This window comes from Schistocerca nitens, chromosome 4, assembly GCF_023898315.1.
Source record: "Schistocerca nitens isolate TAMUIC-IGC-003100 chromosome 4, iqSchNite1.1, whole genome shotgun sequence".
In the NCBI taxonomy this organism is placed as follows: Eukaryota; Metazoa; Arthropoda; class Insecta; order Orthoptera; family Acrididae; genus Schistocerca; species Schistocerca nitens.
The window spans coordinates 219,360,500-219,379,591 of NC_064617.1; the positions used below are offsets into that span (position 1 = coordinate 219,360,500).

The 19,092-nt window shown below is 38.2% G+C and overlaps 1 protein-coding gene across 5 annotated transcripts in view; it reads right to left on the reverse strand.

Annotated features, from left to right (window-relative positions):
* LOC126253456 (chromodomain-helicase-DNA-binding protein Mi-2 homolog) overlaps positions 1 to 19,092 on the reverse strand; it is a 360,408-nt gene that overhangs the window by 134,275 nt on the left and 207,041 nt on the right. For all 5 annotated transcript variants that reach the window (XR_007545964.1, XR_007545962.1, XR_007545963.1 and 2 more), the window contains exons 5-7: positions 9,488 to 9,633; positions 8,294 to 8,446; positions 1,179 to 1,334 (exon numbers count right to left, since the gene is read on the reverse strand). Coding sequence is in view for 1 of the 5 variants with exons in the window: in XM_049954805.1 (XP_049810762.1) it covers positions 1,179 to 1,334; positions 8,294 to 8,446; positions 9,488 to 9,633 (455 nt within the window). In the remaining 4 variants the exon portion in view is untranslated. The remainder of the gene's footprint in view (positions 1 to 1,178; positions 1,335 to 8,293; positions 8,447 to 9,487; positions 9,634 to 19,092) is intronic.

The window sequence follows — 19,092 nt, forward strand, 5'->3', positions numbered from 1 at the left end:
CAACTTAGCGTTGTTACCACATTTGTTATGCTCATAATACTGTCCTACAATATTCGATGTTGTTAAACATTTCTGTCTGGTTAGAGAACCAAGGAAGAAATATTTGCCTGTTTATTTCCGAATGTGTGGTCATTCCCGAGTGTGTGATCGGGCAGAAACCTTAGATAATAGCTTACATTTATGATAGTGAAATGAGCAGCAATAAAATTTATATTGCTCCTTGTTACAAATACTTTGCTGTTTATTCCCAAATCTGTGGCGATTTCCTAGAGTGTGGTTACGCAGGAACCTAAGAGGACAGCTTAAATTGCTGCAAATGAAACAATGAGCAATAATTATCACATTTTTCTTGGCACAAATATTTTGTTCATTGTACAACCACTTATCATAAAGATTTCTTGCTACAGCTGAGATTCTGCTGTCACTAACACATCCACAAACATAAATTTGACGCTATCGCAATCGACAAATCAACAGCCTCAGTCCTGGTTGCCTTCACAGTGCCACCGCATTACGATTACATCAGTTCTTGCAAGAAGTAGTGGGAAACTTACTTATTGCATGGTGTAGCCAAATACTGAAAAATTGTGTTGGCAATGCCAATCGTGGATTATATCAGCATTTCCTCTCTCACATCTATCCTCTCCGCAATGGCCTAAAATATTCCATTAACTCTGCTATCACTCATGGTGCGAACTGTGTCTTTTGTGCCACTTATAACTCTGTCAGTCACATCAAATGTCAATAAGAAGGAAACGGGACTACGTCAAATGAGACATCGAGTAAGAACGTTACTAGGAAGAAATGTAAAACAGGGAATTTTTAGCATTGATCTTACGGGTTTTGCACAGTGGCTTCGAATTTATGGTGCAAAAAGGAAACCAGAGAACATAGAATTGAAGTTCTACTGCAGTGTGTTTTTTATTCAAATTATCAGCCCACACATCACAATGTGTACATTTAATTTTTTTTCCTAGCACCTTAACTTCTTTCGTTTTCGATGTATCTACCCCCCCCCCCCCCCCACCAAATCCAGGGCCTAAATATACTATTCAATTCATGCAATTACCTTTTGCTTCAGCAAAGGATATACTATCACATTTTGTTACTGCTTTGAACTTTGCAGTTTGCAATTTTATATACACAATAAACCAACAGCATGGTATTTCATTACTTACCGAACTTCCACGTTTACGTTTGCCTAGTTTTATTTTGAGTGTGGGAACTTTGGTGTTCTTTTTGCTTGACTTTTTGTTACTTCGATTACTTCGTTTCTTCTTATTCTTCTCTTCCCGATCCTCCTCCTCTTCATCATCCATTCCTCCATCTTCACCCTTAAAAATGGAAGTAAATTATTTCATGTTCTGCGCTAGCTTGCTACAATTAATTACTCTTGTTACTTTGTAAAATGGCAATGAAACAATGCAAGGGCATTGCAATAGAGTCTTACTAAATGGAACCACTTGGAAGTGCAGCACCTGAATACCAAGCGTGATAGACAAGAAACACGAATCACAGGAGTATTCATTGACCTACCGGAAGTTTTTAATGTGGCCGAACATACGATTCTGCTGTCAAAGTTTGTGAAGTACGGTATCCATGGTCTGTCCAACAACTGCGTCAATTGCTTCGTCAGCAACCTTAAGCGAGCATGAGTACCAAGCACATTATGCCACTTTAAAACTATGAAGAAAGAAGATGGTTCTGCTGTTAGGCAGTTCTCTTGAGAGACGTGTAGGCCAACACTTTCAAGAAGTGTTGGGGAGTGAGTATCAAGTCACCAGCAATGTGAAGCCTAGTACAGGGTTGGCGCAGGTGACTGATAACATACGGAGTTATGTAAGAATTTTACAACAGAAGATCAGATAGTGATGTGGGGGAAGCTGGGAATAGTCTTCACAGGGACAGAGGTAACTACTGAAATTGGTGGCACAAATGTGCACCTCGTACAGCTGTTCCAGCATCTTGATTGGCCTCATCATAATACAGCTGTTTGGTGTAACTTTTAGAATGTCAACTTCATGATCTACCATTACTTGCCTGCCTGTGGCAGTACAGTCAGAGTGCTGATTCGTCAGTACTCTGTTTAGTTACAAAATGGCTCTGAGCACTGAGACTTGACATCTGAGGTCATCAGTCCCCTAGAACTTAGAACTACTTAAACCTCACTAACCTAAGGACAAAACACACATCTATGCCCGAGGCAGGTTTCGTACCTGCAACCGTAGCGGTCGCGCGGTTCCGGACTGAAGCACCTAGAGCTTGGCCGCAATGGCCAGCTTTTGTTTAGTTTCACTTAGCTTATAAAATTCACCGCTAGATTTAGCTAGCATGCTCAGTATCTATGCTCAACATTTTGATTAATGTGTACATCGATAGTTATCAACTTTTGAGTGGTGTTGCCTGAAATACCGACTATCGATAACTCTGCTACTGAATTGTTTGTTTGTTGACACAGTGCTTCACAATACTTTTTTATATTTAGTGTTTTCATCTGGTATTTTCATGAATTATTGTTATTTAATATTGCTATTTTTATTTTGGTTAATGTTTTCAGTTTGTTTATTTAATTCACTTTCCCATTTTTTAAAAAAATACATGCTCAACAATGAAATTTTCGAGTTATTGAAAAAAACTAGTGAAACAGACTATTTTAGTGAAAGTAGCAGCAGTTCAGCAGGTGACAAAGGTGTTCTTGCTGGTACACTGGCTGGAAGTGAAGACAGAATGGAAAATACACAGTACATGGATATAATTGAACCTGAAACACTACAATTTCATGAGGTATCAAACCAAAGCATATGATACTAGAAGGATATTCTGCAATTGAATATTTGCATTAAGTTCTCAATGCAGAGTTACTTTAGCTCATTGTCACGGAAACAATTACTTAGATAAGCAATTTATAAGTAAACATGTTGCTACTTTGTCAGTCTACATATTTATAGCAAGCTTAATAAGTAAGGGGCTAAATGAAAGACCTACATTGTTTTCATAATGGAGTACAATACCATCTAAGGCATTTTGAAAGTTTGGTAAAATATATTCTGCTCCAAAACAGAAGTGTTAGGTGACAGAACTTCATACATTTGATAGTCCAATTTTGATTATTCTCTCAGTATACAATACTAAAAATTTCCTTTTTCCATATGCAATTTTACTATGAAATTTGTATAGATTTTAGGGACATTAGTGGGACCTCTTTAGATAGGTGCAGTGTTAATTATATGGAAACAAAATTAAATTTATATTTTAAAAAAGAAACTTTTTACTTCATTGCTTAAAAAGAATTCAAAGTGAAGAAGTATGACAATCTGAGTATACCATAATAAACTATAAAGTTTTTGGGGTAAATGGCGTTGTTTTCACATTTTTAAATTGAATGCAGCATGATATGACAATTTAAACATGACAGCATTAAAAAATATGACGTTTTTAGCCTTCACCACTCAATGGCTGACTGCAAAATGATTACCGCGGGGCTTGAGAAAGAACTGATGACAGAGGCTATGGTTCACATTGCAGTGGTGCCAGTTGAGTCTACTGACAGATCAAGCCTCACTGTAGTCTGTGACAACATTAATGGCCTCTGGCTATTCAGCCCACAACGAATGCTGCAGTGGCAACTCAGCTGAGAGTATACACACAGCAACTACGGAACATTCCTGCATCTTGGCAATATCGCAGACTGGTTCACCAGAATCTGCCTCACGTTTGAAGAGCAAGTCCACTTTAAAAATAAGATCCCTTGCCTGTTTGTGCACTCCTTGACACCTCCTAGGTGTTTCCGCCATTATGCGAAAACTCACAAACACACAGAATACAGCAGAAATATGTCACTTGCTGTTTCACATATGTAAAACATGACAGAACACTCAAACAAGAAGGAAGTTTACATAGTATGGTATGTGGAAACAGACTAAATGCTAACTGGCTAGCTGTGAAGCTGTCTATTGCGCATTCCCAACCCAGAGGCCATAAGTGCTGTCGTGGAATATAGGAGTAGCCTGCATGTCAATGGAAAGGGGATGTTGGCGAACCTTATGGATGATAAGAGTAGTAAAGAGCTGCACATTTTTTAGGGTTGAAGTCAGCTGAAGGTATTGCTGACTAAAGGAAGTGTGTCTAAAGAAGTAACCACCTATAAAAAAATCAGGCAACTAAGTAATGAAGGAATAGCATATTTTACAAAAATGTAAGATGTGTCGGAGATGAAGTTAGTGAACTGCTTGTTGATATTGACTGATATTGATATATCAGAGCACCAAATAAACAATATGACAATTCAAGGCTTCCTATACCAGGACACAGATTAACTGGCTATTTTTCAATGGGCTCTTTGCAGATTTGGGGAATGGCCATGTACGTGACAAATGGTATTTCATTTGAATCTATTGAAGTATCAAAGCACAGCAATGAACAGATAATTGAATGCTGAGTAGGAGCAGCTGATATTACATTTTAAATTATAATTATCTACATATCCCGTAACTCCAATTTCAGGACATTTCTGTAAGTTAAACAGATCTTTGTTCACTTTATAGAAACTACCAGAAGTTAGTTGTGTGTGGTGACTTTAATATTAGTTTTAAAGGCAATTGTGCATGGAAAACAATGTTGGAAGATCTTGCAGATTCATATCATCTGATGCAGACACTATTCTTTCCAACCAGCAACTATAGACAACATTTTCATTCTTTCCTCATTACTAGAGGCACATTCTGTTAGTAAAAGAGTAAATGGCCTTTCATACCATAATGCACAAATTTTAACATCAAAAAGAATTTGAGCACACACAGATACTAAATACAGCTATGCAATATTTAAAAATGTTAATCCAGTGGCAACAGAGACTTCTTTAAATCTCATTAAAGAGAAAGAGTGGCAAGAAGTTTACAGTGTAGGTAACATAGAAGACAAACATAATGTCTAATTCTCATGCTTTACGAAACCTGCTTTCCATTAGAATGTTTAAAACAGGATACTGTCACTAACGGGCAACCTTGATTGCTGACTAACGGGGTAAGGATATCGGGTAAAATAAAGTGGGAATTGTATCGAAATATGAGGGTGAGAAACAACTGAGCTCCAGTAGTCCATTACACAGAGTACTATCAGGCGCTTAAAAATGTTTTTCATTTTGTATGCAAATGGAACAGCTAATCGTGAGAATAAAATTAATTCCACATGCTTAGTCATGAAGGAAGTGTCTGGCCAACAGTCAGATACATGAACAGTATTTAACAATCACTTTCTGAATTAGCAGGAGAATTAAATAAAAACTTACTTTCTACAAGGAATTATAGAACTCTTATAAAATGGCTTTCCAAGACTTATCTAAAATAAAATTCAGCCAGATGGACAAGGGGGAGACTGAGTCAACGTTTAAATTGCTGAAGACTCCTAGGTGTAATGGGGTATCTAGCAGGACAGTAAAGTTCTGTGCTGAATTTGTTAGCCCACTACTTTGCAATTTTTCCTTTAGGAAAGGTAAGTTTCCTGAATGATTAAAGAACTCCACAGTAAAACTGCTTTATACAAAGGAGAAAGGGATAATGCACAAAATTTTGGACCTATTTCTATGTGATCAGTGTTTGCAAATGTTACTGAAAAGGCTCTACTCGTAAGGGTAACTGAACATTCTAATTCACATAATATGCTGCCGCATGTACACTTTATAGTTCAGAAGAGGCTTTGTAGTGAAGGATATGCGCAAAATAGGCAATATATCAAATACTGCAGTTCAAGACATAAGTACATGGCTTGGAGAAAATAAATTGATGCTAAATCACAGTAAGCCAGTCAGCAGTTTCTAGTAAACAATGCAACTAAAACTCACTGGTTACACAGAACGGGCATATAATTACCGAGTCTGAGCAGTTTAAAATTTCTGGGTGGTCAGAGAGATGATAAACTGTCACGGAAAGGCCATGTTTGGAACCAGTTAAAAAACTGATAGCTACTATGTTTACCATTACAACAGTATTTCCAATTTGTGAGCGTCCAACCAAAAATTAGTGTACTTTGCATATTTTTATTCACTTATGACATACAGCACTACATTCTGATGCAACTCTTCTATTCACAAAGAGTATTACTGGGTCAGAAATGGGCAACTCGAGAGGTATACGGTGTAAGTCAGTGAACTTTTTGTTGACCCTTGTTCAGGAATCTGGGAATCCTGCACTGCACTGCAAATCTCTGGTTACATCTACCAGGAGTGAGACAGGCGAAGCTGCTGTTCCTGCGTGGACCTCAAGAACTATTTTTTGGCCTCACGGTTAGGATTGGCCTATGGGAGCGGCCGCGTGGGGGCGGACGCTTCGTCAAAAGCGTCATTAGGGGATGGGAATCCTGACATTAACCTTTTGATATTTATTTTCTTTTATGTGCTTTGTTGTTAACATTATGAGTTTGTTCCTAAGAATTAGTGGCTTTCACTCAATTAATACGTTGAAGAAATCCAATCTGCATTTGGGTCACACTTCTGTAACTGGTGCAGGAAGATGTGCAGTATTCTGGTGCATCAATTTTCAATAAGCTACCACAAGAATTAAAAAAATAGCAATAATTGTAACACATTCGTCTATGCTGGATAATTTCCTTGGTAATATATACTCGCAGCTTGTCATCTGCACAAGATTAGTCTATGGAGATTTGCTCCTCAACTTGGTTCTATTGAATGAGAAGTTTAACATAAAATAAATGAATAAACTAGAATTTCACAATGCTCTGAACAAGGATATGGACCTCCCACTTCTCTCTATGAACAATGAACTAGTTAATAACAATACATAAACAACATTCTTAGGATTAAGGCTATAAAGCAATGTAAAATGGAATAAGCACTCAAACAAAATTGAGCAAGGCTTGCTAATCTACTCAATAAAATCCTGCCATAATGAGAAAACAGCACAAAGAGCATATAATGAATACTTCTCTTTTCATTTTGAATATGGGGTCACGTTTTGAGGAAACTGCCAATCAGCTAACTGCATATTCAAATTGCAAAATGGAGCCATTAGAATCACGTCTAAATGCAAACACAGGGACTCCTGTAAGGCCCCACTTATTTACGTTACGGAAACCCTTATATTCTAAAAACCAATCTAATAAGTAGTGATAGTAGACTGCAAAAATTGTGGTATTCACGAGCACTTTATCAGGCAAAACAAAAACTTACATATGATTCAAATGAACACATCCCTATGCCAATATTGTACTTTCGACATGGGAGTCAAACTTTTTAACAAACTCCCCAAGTAGAAAGCAAACACTGTTGTCAAAGCCTTTAATTTTTCAAAGCTGCAGTTTTTACTCTGCTGGAGAATATTTAATGTGGGATGTGTACTTATAAATATTTAAGTGTATGAAGTATATTATTTGTAATTCTACATGAAAATCATTTCAATCTTTATAAATATGAAATTACTTTCTCAATGTCTTATGCATAAGCTGCTTTTGTAGACAGCAGGACCAATAAAAATTAAATACAATACAAAGTAAATGCATGTTAACTGATTTCTTTTCACCAAATGGTGCAATTTTATTTATCACCATTTGTCAGTTCCTGCAGTGCTAACAACAGCTGTAGGCCAATACCTATAAAGGAGAGGGGGGGAAAAAATATGGGGGAAAAATTGGAAAACACTTCACACTACAACACACTTGATGCAACAATTTCTGAAGATCTCAAAGAAAAATGACAAACTAGCAGTAGTCAACAAATATTTTATTATGACTTCCTACAGATATAAACTGCCCTGATTAGAAGAAGCAAGTAAGAAGAACATCACTATTTTCCTATTTTGACTGCATCTATCCATCAGCCCAAAACAGCTTAGCCTGACACACAACCTTAGAGCATTATATGATGCCCCTTTTTCACCTTAACAACTGTGATATAATCACTATAGTAAATGTGAGGGAATAGATACTATATACACCACTGAAGCCTACATTACTCCCTGCCTTTATTTATTTATTTTCTTAAAAGAATGTTGAAATGAGAAGCCTAGGTACTAGACAACGATGAGCTGAAAAAGAAATGCTAGAATCAAGAGGCAGGCTACAGTGACAAGAGGAATGTTATGTGTACTTCGGAATCACACTATTAGACGATTTAAGTTTCGATATATGTTTAATGCTGCAGTGGCCCAAGATCCATCAGGCATACTCATAATACACACTAAAATCACCATGCTCACCAATTTTTACTCTTTAATTACTTTTCATCTGGTGACAGCTTTAAAATACTCTTCAGGACTAAATTACATGGGTCATAAAAACTAACCTTTGACGTTTCCTTAGACGTTCTCGAACGGCTTGGTTTCCGGCTGTAGCTTTCATCCGACACAGATTCCTGTTCCTGTTCTGTGTTGGGATTAATGTTTGTAAAATCTCTCCACTTCGCCGCAACCAACATCATTAATTTGGACATTGGCACCTGAAATATGACCAATAATGAAGTAACTACAAAATGTCTTCATTACCACAATTTCAAATGTAATACACACAGAAAAAGTATCAAGATATCTAAGTAACTTTCCCGTCACTGCTACTACTACTACAGTGGAATCACGAATGATGGCAGTCGAATTTGGGTTTGTTCCGCACACCTATGCCACGCATTGACCTACAGCCAATGAGCGCTCAAAAGTGTACTCAGCACTCTGCTGTTAATGTTGTGTGCTGTGTGACTATTTCACATGAGCTTATCGAGTTTTTTAGTGAATTTTTATTCCATTTGTTGGGAGTTGTCATGATTGATGGTGGTGGTACGTGATGAATTCTACATAAGTAAGCAAGGGACATAATTTGTGGGATACATGCTTTTACAATGCGCAAAGCACGTGTTTGTGCGTACTGCAACTGTCACTTGGAACTGGCAACAACGCACTCCCCATCCTTGTCTTGACCTGCACCAACTGGCATTGTTTGAGGCTCTGACTGTTGTACCACCACCACCACCACCACCACCACCACCACCACCACCACCACCACCACCACCACCACCCTATTTGTTCACTGGAAGTATTATTCAATTCTTCTTTAAAAGTACTACAGGAGGGAAGAGGAATTTAGAAACCTGATAAAATTTATAATGGGTACCATAATTTGAAAGATTCACTGTGTTTATTGTTTGTCGACAGAGTTATGTTGAATAACAGCGAACATTATCATCGAATAACTTTTTGTTCTGGATACAGTGCACATTCTATGCACGATTAAATGGCATTAACATTATCCGTACGGTCTGGAAATGCTGCTACCCCTCAATCACAGTTCTCAGTCACAAACTTATTCAGTAACTCCATGATTCAGTAAATGACTGAATGAGGAACTGGTTTTCCATCATTTCATTTCCACATTATCTGCAGTACACAAAACAGAATTTAATAATCCATTAAAATTGCATATGCCTGACGTAAGAAAAAAAAAAAAAAAAAAAAAAAAAAAAAGATTGACAATTCACAAGAAATTTTACCTTGGGATTTTCCTTCGTAAGTAACGGCCGCACGTGCTGCTGGAACAACTTGTAAGTAGTCAGATTCTGGAAATCTGCCTCTGTGTATTCTACATCAACGTCTGTCAAACCAAATGTTTCACACACTTCCTCCACAGTAGGCATTCCTGTAACAATTGATGTAAGTAACACAAGGTTTTAAAAGGCTCCTCAATCCTCCCAAAAAAAGTGACACCATTATTACATATTCCTTGCACAGATATAAGTGTGGCTGAAAGAAACATTGATTATTTTTATTACTATTTTGGACTGCAGATGTGCATACTGTGTATCCTACACACAAAACTAGCCTGCAGTGTCAAAAAGCTAGCTTGCAGTACTAAAAACTGATTGAAACATGGAAGAAAGGGTGTTTAGGGAGTAACTATGATATACTGATGGTTCCTGCATAGGAAAGACCAAAAGAAACTCAAGAAAGACTCCCAATTCTGAATGTATCAACATTTTTCATTGCCTGGCTCATAGTCACTGTCCTATTTTCATGCTCTTAACTCAATACAAGAAATTACTACCATCTTCCAGGGGATATTCCTTCCGTGTCAATAATACAAACAAAATTCCAACTACAGTCATCCCTAACAATAGCCTTTTCAATTCAGCTATTGAACTGGCAAGTTGGCATTTGATACCTGTGTTAAATATATAGGGTGATTCATCCAACTTTCAAGAATACAAGCACTGGCAACTCTTTACAGACCAAAAGATGTAATATGAGTGGTGTGTTTACATATCAAAAAGCTAGTACCAATTCTTAATGGCACTCTTAATTCAGTATCGGAAAGAAAAAAAAAGCTCTTAAAATATTCACAGACATTGAACAACATGGACATTATAACAGGAAGTTAATGCACCAATCAGGAAAAGTTATTGCGTAACTAGGCTCTGCCCACTGAAAGTGACTTTGTGAAAGTACATTTACCAGGAATACACTCAAATGTACATTGGTTGGCAAAACAAGTGATGCACCCAGAAGGTAAGGAGAAAATGAAATGGAACGTCACTGGCAAAGAGGCAAATGTAAGCCTATTTATAAGTACGACATCGTACCCACCCTGTTTGGGATGGTTGGGAAGGGTGTCAAAGCCAGTGAATCCTCTCCTGAGGCAAGCTGGCCTACAACTGCTGCAGCTGCTCCTTGCTATCATGGATATTGGTACTGGGACAGAGTTGATGTCCAAGCTGGTCACACACGTGTTCTATTTAGCACAGATGTGAAGATCTTGCTGGCCACAGGAGTACCTCAACATCACACACAGTTCATTGAGACATCTGCCACATGTGGTCACGAATTTTCCTGTTGACAAACAGTACCACGATACCGGTTGGTTGGCTGGTTTGGGGAAGGAGACCAGACAGCATGGTCATCGGTCTCATCGGATTAGGAAAGGATTGCGAAGGAAGGCGGTCGTGCCCTTTCAGAGGAACCATCCCGGCATTTGCCTGACCACAATACTGTTGCATGAAACTTAACACAAGAGCATGCAAGATGTCCGTGAAGAGATGCTGTGCCATCACAGTTTCCTCAACGACCTGAAGTAATATCTGATGGTTCCCCACACCTTAATACCAGGAGTTAAATTGTGCTTCTCCAAGACATTAGGTGAATGGCACCTCTCTTCAGGTCACTGCCATGCTCACTGGTCATGGTCACCTGTAGAATGCAGAACGGAGATTCATTGCTTCATACAGCGCAGCACCATTCACAAGTAGTCCGTGCTTTCCAATCACAGAATCACACCAAGTGCAGCGTTAGTGTAGTATTGTTAATAGCAGCCTACACTTGGGTTAGTAATTCCCCAATTCAGCTGCTGTCAGTCTGGTGTGGGGGTGACAACAGAATTTCGTGGGGACTGCATTACTTATTTTCAGATGGCAGGTGCGCATTTGAATGTGCCTGGTGCACCAAATGGCAAGCCTCCCATGTAGTGTTCAAACATGGTAAACCACAGCTTTGACAATTAGTATGCCTGCCCTCACATTCTCATGCAGTCCACCATTGAGACAGATGCCGCACACATCTGGATATTGCACAATTCATTAAGCCAGCCACATGGACATTCACAATGAGGCCTCCTTCAAGCTGATAACACTGTCATAAGTATGTGGCATAGCTATGTCCTTCACAGTGCTCATTCAACATTTAACATAACGCACCAGGTCTGGTAACAACACTAAACATCAATAACACTGATGAACTCTGGTGGCCATTCCGTCATTGACAATTGCAACTCTTAATCATGTCTTCTCGGTGCTTCACTTTTTCTGTCAAGCGGTTTAGTTTAGTGGACAGAGCTCTAACATAAAGGTAGTGAGAAACACGAAGTTATTGACTCTCTTCATTTTATCATCACTTTCAGCCATTGGTATGATGAGGTTACGAACTCTTTTAGAGCTGCATGCAACATTGTGTGGACAATATGATACACTCCCAACACCTCCCCACACAGCAGATTAGTAGGGCCAGTAATGAACTGTCTAAGGTGATCAGGGTTTGTCAGCTGCTGTATATTCATCAGCTCCTATTGTAATTAATGTGGGAGAGTGAATTTTCAGAAAATCTTTTTGAAATACAAAATCTCTGATGACTGATATGCTCTCTCCTTTGACCTGACTATTTTCACATTCCAAAGATTCAGCTTATTCAATGCTGTTTCATCACTTCCCTCCTTACACTAATGAGCTTTCATTCTTGGTCTGCTCTGTCCCTCTTCTAAGACTAGGGACCTATTAGCTAGCATCACAGTATGGTCGGGTGTGTTACATCAAATATAAAAAGTACCAGGATCATCAAACAGATCCTATGCCACTTTAGAATGGTGCACAGTATCTAGTAACAGTACAACTTTGCCAATTGCTGCTAATTTTATCATCAGGCTTACGAAGATTTTTAAGCACTTAGATCTTACCCAAGACTACTGGGAATATAGCTCTACCTAAATCTTTAGTGAAGCTGTTCAGTGCTCAGTGGCCTAGAGGACCACAAATATAGTTTCAGAGATCCCACTGCCATATGCGATGCGAGTTCCTCCAGTTGGGTACACACATGATCCTAGCCCGAGGCCTATCAAACAGTTGATTATATTTCTCTCACCAATATATGTTGAGGTAGGAATCCTGGAAAAGGCCCTTTTACACACACGGCATTTTGGAATATATTGGTAGCGCATGCTATTGCATGCATACTGATGTTTTATGTCCTCAAACTATAGGGCACTATTCGACCCATGGTATAATTCAATAAATCACACTCAACAGTGTGTGGAGTGCTGCTTTGGGTGTAAATTTATGTGCAGGAGAGATTTGGTCCAAGCTGTAAAATTATTTTTGCATTATTTCAATTTCACACAAGTAAACTATCAAAATTTACTGACCCATAAAATTCTTTCCAAATGAGTGACATATCCTGCTGTGGCAGAGGAAAGAAGGGAACCATCGGAGAAAATGTTATCAGAGCACAAAAAACTGAATAACCTTCCGTTTAAAATAGAAGACTGACTGAAAAGTGGGCTATTAGCTGCCTCATTTTACATTCCTCTGCATCTTCAAAAAATTTTCCCACATACTTTATCATGTGAACAAATTTGGGCCCTTTTATGCTGCAACAGGAGGAGACAGTGGCAGTCGAAAGAGATGGAAAAGTAATAAATATTGTAAGATATTAGACACTGGTTGTGGTATAGAAAGAGCGAAGGAGACAATGGCAGTGTGACAACAGATTGGTTGGTTGGTTGATTTGGGGGAGGGGACCAAACAGCAAGGCCATTGGTCCCATTGGATTAGGGAAGGATGGCAGCCATGCCTTTTTGAAGGAATCATCCCGGTATTTGCCTGAAGCGATCTAGGGAAATCATGGAAAACCTGAATCAGAATGGCTGGACGCAGGTTTGAACTGTCGTCCTCCCGAAATCAAGTGGTGAAAGGTGAAGATGGACACCGCGGCAGGGGAACATAGTTGACAGTGTTAGGGAAAGAGATGGAGAAAGTGCCAGTGGGAGAAGAAGCAGAAAGTGGATGTCGGTTGAGATCCAGGAATGAGAGAGAGAGAGAGAGAGAGAGAGAGAGAGAGAGAGAGAGAGAGACTTAAAGATGACAATGAGTTAGGCTCAATGAATGAGTGAGATTGGGCAAGCAGGAGTGGATATGAGTGAGTGACTTACAGCAAAGGACCAGCAGGTGTGAACGAGTTACAGTTTAAGGAACTTGTGGAAGAGAGGTGAGTTGGATGTTAACATGATTGTGAAACTGTTCACATCTCAAAATTGTTGGGAAAATTTATTAAAGGTGCTGAGGAATGTAGAATGTTGCTCCCAATTGCTATCTGTTATGAAATTGTAAGTCAGTAGGAAATGATAATGTTGTAGTACCACAAATAAAAATAAATTATTGCAATACACTTTTGCAAAGGCACAATAACTATTTATTGGAGTACAACAGTTACATAAAATTGACTGAAATGTGCTGGAAGGCCTTTAATGAGAATACATTACAAGTATTTCATTCTAAATCTTCCAGCGAAATAATCATTTTTTTTCTCTTCCAAAGTTACGAGGTGGAGAGCATAACTTCAGCACCAACCACCATCAGTAGTAAACCTTGGTTCTAGATATTAATCACCTCACATGACATTAACCACAGCAAAATCACTATAGTAAATATGTTGGGGCAAGACTGCCCATGGCTGTCTTCTCATTTCAATAATTTGTATCTTCCATTGCATACTACAATATTTTACTAAAAAAATTTGTGGTGAATGTCCACTCCAGTTGCAGTTATCTCTCTTATTGTATTGGGAAGTACTAAGAGTTTGCTTCAGCACATTAAGTATGTTTATTACCGATACTCAGTGACAATAAGCACTGGTATGCCCTTTTAAGTTTCCTTTCAATTATCCTGTTTCTATGAGAATGTTTATTGAACAGTGTGTATGATGTCAGTTTGTAGCTGAACAATGTATTGTTACTGCAATGAATCTTTCGCTTTGCAGAGGAATGTGTACAGATTTCAAAGCTTCCTGTTGGATTAAAACCATGTCCTGATGCAAGACAGTTTTAATCTGCCCTGGAGCTTCAAATGTATTGATAACCTTTGTAAAGAAATTTCACATGGAATACAAGATGCACGGTCCACAAGATGACTCTGCACCTTAATGTGTCATTGTGAATAGACAAGTGTTGGTGCAGCTTCTTACAGTGCTGTACTGGTATATGGGGGATTGCAGTGTGACTCGCAAAGACAGCATACAGCAATCTGATTCTTTTATTTTTATGTAACTTTTTTATATTTATGATAAATGAAGTTCAGAAGTCAAATATTGACCTCTGTAAGTAGTTTGACACAACTTCAAAAAATTCAAAAAATCTACACAAATTTTCCGAGTGGTGTCAATAATCTAAAGCAAATTCAATTATTCGACAGGTCATGTGGCTCTAGGGTAGAAGGTTCAACAGACGAGCAGTTTGGCTTCAATTCCTGGCCAATCCAAATTTTTAAAGTGCACGTTCTGCAAGCTTTTACATGAAGCCTAAAATACATGTCAAACTTCTTTGGAGCAGTCTGAGATAAAGGCAGACAGATTAGTGTTACAGAAATTGCTCTTAGAGAGAATACGAAATTAAAATTGGAAAGAGAAGTCACGCTACAAGCTTCACTATTCTCGGTATCTCTCGAGATACTTTTCTAATCTCTGAGCTGTTAAAATGATGACAGTATGTGTATGCGTAAACACAACATATCCAAATCTCTTTCCACTGATGACGCTGTTATTAGCTGAAATGTAGACGAAGTTTTCCATTTGGTATACAGTGTAACCACACTTTTCTGTTCCGATGTTAACGTTTTCCCCACTGATCAAGGAATGTTTTCGCTCTTTGTCCACAATGTCAATTCGCACCTGATTGTGTGTTAACATTAGTAATTTTCCTGTGATTTACATATTATGAAACAATGTTTGTGGAGAAAAGAAACTGATTTAACTGATATAGAATGATCCTGTCATGCCACTTACTTTCAAGTAATATTTACAAACATTACACAAGTAATGTTTCTTGCCACTGGGGCACGCTACTCAAAAGATATGAATCGCTAGAAGCCTGAACAATTTGTGCTCTTTCTCCTGCTGCCACCAAGCTCTACTCAACGTGGCAACTTATGAGAAGAACTACGTTTTGAATAATGATTGATCACAACAGTATTGAAACTGTCTCTACTGCGGAAGCGTAACTTCGTGAACATGACACCTCGAAAGCATATTTTACATGTTACATTGTCTGTGTGTGTGTGTGTGTGTGTGTGTGTGTGTGTGTGTGTGTGGCGAGAGGGGGTTTCATGCGTAATGGAGGAGGCACAATACCTTATGACCTTAAAAAGATGACTACAGTGCAAAGGCAATGCGAACACACAAAATATTACGTAAATATTTGCACTTGGCAATTCTCGAAAAGTGTTGTGCTATGGTGGTGCAGTGTTGTCATCCTTAAATAATTAATGACACGACTGCAGGCTTTCAAAAACATCAATTATGAAGAATGAAATTAAGTCAAATGTTTCTGCTTTCCAGGCAGTTACCAGTTCCAGTACAAAATTCAGATAACCTTTACTGGACAATAAAGAAGACCCTGATGAGTATTTTGATGCCTGTTATGTACAAATACAGTACATAAACTACACAAATGGAAAGACAGATCATACACTCAACTTTTACTGCTTCAAGAAAACTATTTCTCACATTTTACTCCATTTTTGAGGCTTCTTGAAAAGTGTAAAAGTGGGGTTTCACTGCAATAATTTTATGAAACACGTTTCAAGTAGCCCTGAAAATCAATAATTATTATAGTAAAATAATACACACCTAGCATATCAAAAAGAAGGCGGTACAAAATAATTATAGTGTCACAGAATCGGTTTATGAGTTTTTGTATGCAGGACAGTTGAAGACAATGAGTGGATAAACAGCAAAGAAACTTTTAAAGCAAAAACTGTTTTAAAATGAAGGGGTGCTATGTGAGCACTATGTACGTGCAATAACTACAGTGAAACCCCGCTTTTACACTTTTCAAGGGACTTCGAAAAAATGGCCTAAAAAGCAGGAAATAATGTTTTAAGCTGTAAAAGTTACGTATAAGATAATCCCTCACATTTTCACACTTCATGTATAATATATGTACATAATAGGCACCAAAAGACTTGTCAGGGACTTTTTCAATAAAGGTTTATTATTTAATACAAACCACTGATGATACTGGAACTGATAACTGTCTGGAAAGTAGCAACGTTTGACTCAATTTCATACATCATAATCGATGTTTTTGAATGCCTGCAGCTGTCATTCACTATTTAATTAATGAAATACTGCACTTGTTACATGCTTTTTCATGCTTAGCATGACTTGTTTTGAAAATATTTTCCTCGTTGTCAAGTGCAAATATGTATATAAGTATTGTGTGTGGTGTTTGAAGATGTGCTATTCTGAGTCTCTTGAAATGTAGTCATCTTTTTGAGTTTATCAGGTACTGTGCCTCCCCAGTTAAATGAAAAAATACATATGTAAATACTGCACTTGAGAACAAGAATAATCTCTTGTAACATGTTTTCCTCAGCATGAAAAAAAGAAATACATAACTGGTACCGTGCTTAAACTGAAAACATTTGAGCAACACGAAGTGAATGAGGGTGCCAACCAGCGCTACAACTGGCCAAACGCTGAAACACGCTAAATATGGTTTGACAGACGTGTTAAGATGATCACAACAATCAAGAAACGGTGTTTGCACAGTAGAGACAGTCTGGAAAATTGTTGCAATTGATCATGATATCTTTATTTGAATGAATGTAGTTACTCCCATCAGCCACCACACCAAGTAGAGCTGGGCAGCGGCAAGAGATACAGCATGAATCGTTTAACTTTTACGCATTTACCAGGTTAAATCCCCTGAGTAGAATGCCCTAGTATCAAGATACTTAAGCACATAATATTTGTAAACATTACTGGATGGCCAACATCATGCCAGGGTCACATTTTTCACATTTTTATGTAACACATAAATTGCAGGAAAATTATAAATATGTAGGTGCAAAAACAGGTGCTAATTAACATTGTGGACATGGGAAATTTGATGCGTACAATAAAAAATACCATAAATTGTGGGAAAATGTTAATTCCGGAAACGTAAAAGCGGGGTTATATGGTATAAGATAAATGGGAAAAAACCAAATGGATCAGACTGTACTAAAAGCCACTACTGAAATCCCTTTTACATGATCTCAATTGACTATGCGGAACAACTGCATCTACTGCAGCAACCCTGGCATTTTATTCCTGTACTGAGTCTCATCTGGTTTGAGTTGTGGCATCGAAACTGCCACTGTTGTGAGAGCTATCTGCTGTACAGTTTGGCATCTGAATGGTGAAAGTGAGATTATGAGGGACTGTTCTTTTTCTGGAAAAAGTCAGCACAGTCTATAGATCATTGACATCATACATACACCCACATCATTGTTGGTTGATAATTTACACGCAAACGCGAAAGGTACACGAACTTTGAGTAGTCAATTTTGAGCAGGACGCCACTCATGTAAAACGGGCTTCAGACACTTGATAATGAAATGAAGGTGGCCAGGACGTCTACCAAGGCAAATGGATGGTAGACGAATTAAGATGTACTGTGCTAGATCCCAATGTATAAGAAAAAGACAGAAAGCAGCGCAATGGACAATGTTATACAGGGGAAAGGAAGAAGGCGGTAGGTGCAGCAAAAAATATTGCTGCTCCACTTCGAGCTTCCTCTACCGCTTCATTCTGTTTGCTAAAGAGGAACATACAACACTAAAGGAATGGCTGTATATAAGCTTTCTTTATGGCTCACTTACATTCCTAATAAATTTCTCAATGACTATAAGCCATATGCTTGATTTCGCAGCAACTAAGTTTGTAAGTCCACTCCAGTTTAAGTAATTGTGGAAAATAATCCCTAACTGTTTGACTGCTGTGATTGAGCATCATCTTACTGAATTTGTTAACCATTTTGATGCAACAGACGGACTCTTTGCTTTCTGTGCCAAGGCTGCTTTTGTTATGTTTGTACGGCCTGCCAAATACAGGTGCCTGTGCTGAGAGCCGGCATTCTGGCCGAAATGGAATACTTACCATTCAAATTTCTGAAAACTACTATGTGAACAAATTTGCTTTTTGCATATCTTACAGTCTGATATCTGCACTTGATAAGGCACTGAATTTCTTTTCGTTATCCGCCCTGCTTACTGTGCAGCAACAAATTAAGTAAAACATTGAACAAAATTTTAAAGAGTCCGCAGCAGTAAAAACACACTGTGTGAACTCTGCATATGGTATGTTTCAGGTTATACATTACAGTGAATGAAATTTAGCCAAGATAGCACAATTTTACTTAAAACTATCCGATTTCGATCCCGAGCTATATATCCGAAGGATGGTAGTATGTGATGTGCTCATTCACGTCCTTGCATGATCTTATCTCAAATGATTAAAGATATGTAAGCGAGGTTTTCTTCAAATGATAGCATACAATGAGGCATATATGTTGTATGATAAT